Source organism: Rhodamnia argentea, chromosome 1, assembly GCF_020921035.1.
Source record: "Rhodamnia argentea isolate NSW1041297 chromosome 1, ASM2092103v1, whole genome shotgun sequence".
Classification (NCBI taxonomy): Eukaryota; Viridiplantae; Streptophyta; class Magnoliopsida; order Myrtales; family Myrtaceae; genus Rhodamnia; species Rhodamnia argentea.
In genome coordinates, this window is record NC_063150.1 from 14,653,110 (window position 1) to 14,661,510 (window position 8,401).

Sequence of the window (8,401 nt, forward strand, 5' to 3'; positions counted from 1 at the left end):
TTTTTTTAAGGTTTCCTTCTTAGCTACCTCTCTTTCTTCCCAATTTGGAAGACATAAACGTATTTACCATGACTAAATCAGCACAGCTCTATCTTTAGCCTTTCTCTTTCTCCATGAAGGAAAAGAATCTTTCCTTTCCAGGAAAATCACCGAGAAAATGACCATGCTGTTGCTGATGGAGTCTCCCTATAAGTAGAGGATTCAAGAGAAAAGCTAGGCACTCCCCTTCATCATTCACCTCTTACAAAATGCCTTTGGTTGCGCTCTTGCTCGCCTCTCTCTGTGCTCTCACCAGTAAGTGCCGCTTTCCTGTTATGTCTTTGCTGCTGATGCTAAACATAGAACCCTAATTGCTTTTACTTGACAGGGGGTGAAATTTCAAACAAGATGGGCATCAACTATGGGCGGGTAGGGAACAACTTACCGCCCCCCTCCCGATCCATCGAGCACATCCAATCGATGAGAGCTGGGCGCGTCAAGCTGTACGACGCCAACCCGGAGATCCTGAAGCTGTTGTCCGGAACCGAGGTCCGAGTCTCCATCATGGTCCAGAACCATGAGATCCCAGGCATCGCGTCGAGCCAGGCCCTAGCCAACGAATGGGTGAGAAGCAACGTCCTCCCGTACTATCCGGCGACGATGATCCGGTTCGTCCTGGTCGGCAACGAGGTCTTGAGCTACAACAGCACCGATCGTGACCGCCAATTGTGGCATGACCTTGTCCCTGCGATGCTCAGGATCAGGAATTCGCTTCGGTCGAACAGCATCCGCAACATCAAAGTGGGGACCCCGCTGGCGATGGACGTGGTTGAATCCACATTCCCTCCCTCGAGCGGGAGGTTCCATTCGGATGTCGCTGAATCCGTGATGCTGCCACTGGTCCGCTTCTTGAACAGCACCAGGTCTTACTTCTTCCTCGATGTGTATCCCTACTTCCCATGGTCGCAGAACCCGGGCGACATCTCCCTGGACTTTGCGCTGTTCCGCGGAAATTCCAACTACACTGATCCAGTGACTGGGTTGACATATACTAATCTCCTGGACCAGATGCTCGACTCTCTAATATTCGCGATGGAGAGGCTTGGCTACTCGAACATCCCACTTCTGATTGCCGAGACCGGATGGCCAAACTCTGGCGACATTGACGAGCCAGGAGCGAACATCTACAATGCCGCCACATATAACCGCAATCTGATCAAGAAAATGACGGCGGAGCCGCCAGTTGGGACTCCCGCTCGGCCTGGGGTCCTCATACCGACCTTCATCTTTTCGTTATACGATGAGAACCGTAAGGGAGGCCCCGGGACGGAGCGGCATTGGGGACTGTTACATGCCAATGGCGGCGCTGTTTACGAGATCGATCTAACCGGGAAGAGGCCTGCTTCGACCTACGGGGCTCTGCCACTGCCCACCAATAACAGGCCCTACAAGGGAAAAGCGTGGTGCGTGGCGAGGACAGATGCGAATTTGACCGATCTTGGCTCGGCATTGAGCTCCGCCTGTGGGAGCGGAAACGGCATGTGCGATGCGCTCGCGCCCGGGAGAGAGTGCCACGAGCCAGCATCGACCTTTCGGCACGCGAGCTACGCCTTCAGCGCCTATTGGGCGCGGTTCAGGAGCCGAGGTGCGACTTGCTACTTTGATGGACTGGCGGAGCAGACGGCCAGAGACCCAAGTGAGTTCCGAATTCTGAATGTGCTTCGGATGATTACGCAGTCTTGAATTCCAAACGTCTGATTTCATTTGTGCTCATGCGGTTGCTGATTTTGGTTCTTTTTGAGCAGGTGGTGGATCTTGCAAATTCCCTAGCGTAACTCTTTGAAAGACTCGGCATATTTTCGAGAGGACAATCTAAACAGGACATCATAAAGAAGTTATTTGCGGGGTAGTTCAACTATATATTCTATTTCCAAGTTCCAGATGCTGATGTTCAACTATATGTTCCTCCCAAATCCCCAACGGGACATACATGTATCTAGTTATAACAGCTAATTGTGACATTACAAGCAGTTCTTTGTCTAATGTGGAATTGAAACGTACGATGAGAATAATGGAAAATCCCATCAATCAAGTTTATCGGATGTGAAATTTCTCGTCATAATAGAAAAATGAGAGAAAACTCAATCACAATTTCTAAAACTTGCCACGATGATTCACTTAATTCTAAGATGTTCATTTACAGGTCATTTGGGTGTTAAGACTTGTATAAAAAAAAATGCAATCGTGGGATTCTGTTAGTTTTGTAATTTCTCTATACAAAAAAAATCGTGCACATTTTATTGATTTTTCCATCCAACGTGGTACCAAGTCATTGGCACTCTAGAAAACAAAAAGGATGATGACATAAATGATCCATAGACTTTGGCTCAACATACAATGTGGTATCTGAATTTTCAATAGGGTCCATGAACTTTAGTCTAACGTGCAATTTGATTTCTGAACTTTCAATTTGTTCAATACGGTCCCTAGACTTTTGATGCATGTTTAATTTATTCTCCGAATGATATGTAAATGTTCAATATCGTCCTTTTCAAAAAAATTTGTCTAATATAGGGACTCAATTGAACATGTATCAAAAGTCCAAGGACCACATTGCATATTAGAATATAGTTCAGAATCACATTGAGGAAACTAAAAGTTCGGAGACTACATTTCATATTAGGACAAAGTTTGGGGACCATTTCTATCATTTTTTCAAAACAAAAAAGAAATAGCAAAAATGGAAATTTAAGAAGTTTGAGAATATAAAAAATTTGAAAATATTAAAAAAAAAGGTCTAAGAAAGGTTAGAGGGTGGGACCAGTAGGCGGTGCTCACTCGGCTGGTGGCTAAGCTAAACGGCCGACCACCCTTGCTGAGGCCACAAGGAGGGTAGCCGGCGACGAAGGCGCCGGGTGCCCCGGCATCATTCCCCCCCTTATTTATCTCTCTCTTTCTATTTTTTTTAACAAATTTTGTTTGGTTTTTCTATATAATCCACTTAACACTACATAAGTTCCATACGTTCTCAAGAGAAAGAAAAAAAAAATTAGCGAAAAAATGCCACATTTATTTTCATTTTCAAAACAATTAATGAAGCCAACCGAACCGGGCATTTGCATTTTTCAGCAAGTTTTCAAACTTAAATTAACGAAATAAAAGATTTTAGGACTTAAACATGCTCAGTGGAATTATTTCCAAATTGTCATCTATGTTGACCATCAATACAAACAGATTAATTGACCATCAATCCTTCTGGCTGTTTGCTTGGGGTACCAACGTCCAAGACGAGGTAACGCAAATGAAAATGCTTTTGTCATTGGGCATTCTTCAATCGTGATGCTGTTGACGACTTCGGAGCTGAGAATCAAATTCCTTATAAGGAGAGGGCAGCAGCGACGACGGCGCCTAGGTGCTGCGGTGGTGGTGGGGTTGAAGGGCGGCCTTGGAGGGCGGATGCTGTGCAGCGCTCTGATGTGCTTAGAGCGCGAGACTGAGAATGCCTTTCCCGTCTTTTCGAAGGTGGCAGTCTCTAGGACTACGACGGGGTAGGGTCCGTCGTGGCCGAGAGGGCTCAACTTTAGCAGCACCAATAACAAGACTACAAAATTAATAGTTCTATTTTGGGTTATAAAAATAAAAATAATAAAAAATTAAAAATCATTGCGAAATTTACTTTTTAAAGAATTTGTGACTTATAATGTATTGTCATTTTTACTACTATTTAAATATTGCTATACTAGCGAAGCCCAAAACAAAAATGTAGCGGCCGAGCAGCACGAGAAGCGAGCAGGCTTGGATGGATTGAGAGCCATTTGACGGTGCATTTAATGCCGCCAATAAGAAAAGGTCCGAAGACCATTATTAATTCCACCAAACCGAGAATAACTTCCTTTTGTATGCATTATCTATTCTCTTATATATTTTTTATTCTCTCTATTAAACATATTCTAGAGTTAATATTACAAAAAAACTCCAACTTCATACATCTATAACAAATTTACTTTAAATTATTGTTTTAAGCATAAAAAATTCTGAAATGATACACTTGTGATAATTTTATCATAAACCGATACATCCGTGACAAATTTACCATATGTTAATTTTTGTTAAATCTAACCGTTAAAATGCTGAGTTGTATGACATGTGGCAATTGACGAGTGTCCTAACTTGAGATTTTTACCTTATATTTGTCACATATATATCGGTTTGAAATTTTTCGTGGTATTAATCCAATTTAACGGGAGGTAAATTTGTCACGATATATCAATTTGGGATTAGTAGTCAAAAAATAAGTTTAGGGTAAATATGTCATAGGTGTACCTATAACGTCCCGAAATTTCGACATCTGTAAGATGAATGAATTCGATAGATTTTAGCCACGAATTTCAATCTGGTAAATAATATTAAATTTTTTAGGATTAAGGGACAATTATTGGACATTGATTTATTTGCTTTGAATGGATGTTGAATTATCTTGAGGTGTCGGTCGGAAAATCCAATACGAGTAATCGAGCTATCGCGTTGTAATATCGAGACCCTTCACTCTCGAGCCTAGCCCTAATCGAGCCATAGTTATGAAATTGCCAATATACCTTCAGTTAGTTGTGCCAAATGACTAACACGTCCTTAATTACCAAATTACATTTTTGCCCTTGGATATTATACACAAAAAAGAGAAACCATTAATGGGATTTGACCTATAGGCCCTACCCCACTAATTTCCCTCACATCATCATCATATCTCTCTCTCTCTCTCTCACCCACGGCCGACCCCCTCTTCTCTCTTCCCCTCTCACATTTTGTTTGGGCGGCCACTACCACCATCCTCCCATTTTCCTCCATAACCGCCCCACCCTCCAAGCTCCACTAGTCACTGCCTCGTCGCGTCGCGCCATCGCCCGTAGTTGCCACTCGCACCTGTGAACCGCCGTCCACCCGAGCCTCATCACCGTGTGCCGCCGTCCTTGTCGCTGTTGTAGTGTTGAGTTGCCAAGTCGTCACCATTACTCGCGATCTTGAAACCCGTAACCTGAGCACACGTGTCCCCTCCTTCGCTTCGCCCCTCGTCCGGTCGCGCGTTGTCTTAAAACCGCACTGTTGCCGCCGTAGCCTCGCCGAGAGTCGTCGAGACCCGCTAGCCTCGTGTTGACCCAAGCCCCCAAGCACCCGTGGCCTCCCGGACGCCGTGCAAGCCGAGCCAAATCCCGTGAGTCTGTGAGCACCCGAGGTTGTCGTCGCCGTCGAGACCAAGAGCCTCTCGCCGTTGTCGAGCTCGACCCAAACCTATCGTCCCGTGATCGCATCGTTGCCGCGAGCCGCAGCGAGCCTCAATTGCCACCGCCGCCGAACCATTAGTGTGTGAGTTAACCCTTAATCTATGATTATGGCATTAATTACACTTAGGGTTAGTTTAATTAGTGTTAATCGTGGGTTAGATTAGTTTAATTATGGATTAATTTAGTTAACCGTAATCGGGTTAGATTAGTGACTATGATTAAGTTAGTTGACCTCAGTTAGTTTAAGTCAACCCTAGTTAGTTAAAGTAATCGTAGTTACTTTATGACCAACCATGATTAGTCTATTTAATTCTAGTTACTTTAATTAATCATGGTCAGTTTATTTACTTGAAGCTGAGTTGACTGAATATTGATGTGCTAATAAGGTGAGTTAGCTAATTAAAATTGGGTTAATTAATTAAAGTAGACTTTAATTAATTATGGTCGGACTAATTAATTATAATTAATTTAATTAACTATGGTCATGTAAATTAATTGAGATGAGTTGATTGATTAAAGTATGGTTAATTAATTAAGATGGATTTAATTAATTATAATTGGGTAAATTAATTACGGTTGTGTTAATTAACCTTGGTTGAAATAATTAATTTTTATTGGGTGATTGTTTGGTAATTGTTTGGTGATTGCTATATGCTTTGATTATACATACATACATACATACATACATACATACATACATACATACATACATACATACATACATACATACATACATACTTGAATATGAGGATTAATCACTCATGTTAGAGTATCGTGCTTAACAAAAAGAGTGTTCATGTGATCATGTGTGAATATCCCGTTACATTTTTTTTAAGCATAAAAAATGGCATTGAGCAGAGTTTTGAGCACGATCGTATGTGTATTGGACTAAATACAAAGATATAAACTAGCTTGATTGGCCGGTGTGCTCATGTGGTCTCATGATGGATGCTTGACATGTTCGTGCCGGTGGGAGTTTGGAATTACACGATTTATTGGATGTCCGATATGTTCGTGCCGGTAGGAGTTCGAAATCACATGGGTTATCGGTTGCACGAAAGTCCGCGCCGGCGGGAGTTCGGAATAATACTACTTATTGGATGTCGGTCACGGCAAGTTATGGATCGACGTTTCTTACAGGAATGCCCGATATATCCATCTTGGCGGGAGTTCAAAGTCACATGACTTCTTAGTTGCCGTTGCGGAAGGACCATAAGAGCACCAACAGTTTAGTGTGTTGGGGCCGAGTGGCCGTTAATAATCGGACCACATGTGATGCATTGTACATGAAAGCTTGTGATGAGTGTTCCGGTTGTGTGCCTTAATTTATGTGTAGTTGAATATCATGTTGAATACTATGTAATACATGAGTTGAGGTGAGGTAAAAGTGCATGTGGTTGATAATTGATTGGTTCAGTCAAGTGCCCGATCATATGGTAGCTAGGGTGTTGTGAGAGTCACATGCTATTGATCTATTATCGATTCATGTCTTGCATGTTTAGGCCGCCCTGAACGAATCGGCTCCTTACTTGAACTTAGACGTTGACTCACGGATATTTTATATCTTATCCGTTGTTGTTAACCATTTTTCAAGTTCTTAACTATGGAGTAGTAGTATCTTGGATATGAGTAGAGAACGTGAATGTTGGTCTCTTTATGGAGTAGCTTGGAGTAGTGTTAACTCCGATTCTGAACCGATATCTTTTGTGCGGTCGTAGGAAGTAGCCCCGAGGTAGGGCTTGTGTATATATATATATTCTTTCCAAGGTTAACGAGATAAATAAATAAAAATGATCTTTTACTAATGTTGATTGATTTGATTGCCTACTAGTCTATCTCTACTGTCGTTTAAATATTGTTTGGGAAAGTAGTACGTTTCGCATGCGCTTAATCAAAGATAAAATGAATGGGTCGATGATGTGCTTGAGACGTCGTCCTTAATGACCCGAGTTGTTTTGGTAGGATTGTTGCATCCCTAGGGATCGAGCTATGTGAGTGTCAGTTTAGGGTTTTTGGTGGTAAAAAAATGGTTTGGGGTAAATTTATTATAATTATATCATTTTGAGATTTTTCGTGATTAAAAAAATAATTTAAGATAAATTTATTATATATGTATCGGTTTGAAATTTTTTATGGTATTAACTCTATATTCTATGCACGTAGAAAATTCAAATTTCAACGTTCCCCGCTATTTTGACCAGGAAAAGCACGGCATCAAGTGCGTGCTCTATGATGTCCCAATGCGTCGTCATCATCAAGTGCAAAAGGGTCGCAAAGAAAGTCATAAAGCACAACGGATTTGCCAAAAAATCATATATTTGTATTTCTTGCATGAGTTATGCAAGTGATTTTCCTAATTTTTTTTTTGTAGCGTTGAATCAATCAACTCGTCCTTGAAGTCTAGTCTTTACCGTGGGAAAAAGGTGCTCTTTGCTATAAAAATTACAGAATTTAGAAACAAATGGCGGCGATTTTTGGACGGAGGACTAAAGAGAGTAGAATTTGGTACTAAAGATAAAATTCATAGACAAAAAGAATTTGGAGGCAAATTTGAGACGAGACCGAAAGTTTGTGATTTTACTTTTAAGACAAAATAGTAAAGATTTTCTTTCGCTATGTCTCCCTATTCTACCTTGCACTTAGGACCGATCGGTTTTGGCCCTAGAATCGAGAACCGACCGTTCCTATATATTCCAAAAAATTAGAATTGCGAACCGGACTAGGTGATTTTGGAACCGGTTCAATTTTTTGTTTTGAATAAAAAATCGACGTTTTCTTATAAAAATCCATACGTGCAACATTTTTTTTTTATAGATATATAATACATATTTACCACAAAATAAATTCCTTCTGCCATATTTGGCACATCTTTTACCACGAGAATGATTTTTTTTTAAAGCAAATTCCGAAGCACATTTATCACGTGACTAGTCTTTTTTTTTTTTTGGGTCATATTTACCGTGTGTTATACATGCATTTTAACCGCGCGTGACGCATTGTTGGGACACCAGTTCCGGCTAGATTCCGGCTGGATTCCGGCCTTGGAATCGGAAATCGACCGGCTTGCGGTTCCCGAGTTGGACCGATGCTCGCCCGTGCGAGGAAATGGAATTTACTTCAACCCGGTCCCTGTTCGGAAAAAA

The 8,401-nt window shown here is 41.6% G+C and overlaps 1 protein-coding gene across 1 annotated transcript; it reads left to right on the forward strand.

The window, feature by feature from the left end:
• On the forward strand, positions 1-2,135 carry LOC115757231 (probable glucan endo-1,3-beta-glucosidase A6). Its single transcript, XM_030697375.2, has 3 exons — positions 1-294; positions 368-1,675; positions 1,785-2,135. The coding sequence occupies exons 1-3, from the start codon at positions 249-251 to the stop codon at positions 1,820-1,822; spliced, it is 1,392 nt and encodes a 463-aa protein (XP_030553235.1). The 5' UTR covers positions 1-248; the 3' UTR covers positions 1,823-2,135.
• The last annotated feature ends 6,266 nt before the right edge of the window (positions 2,136-8,401 follow it).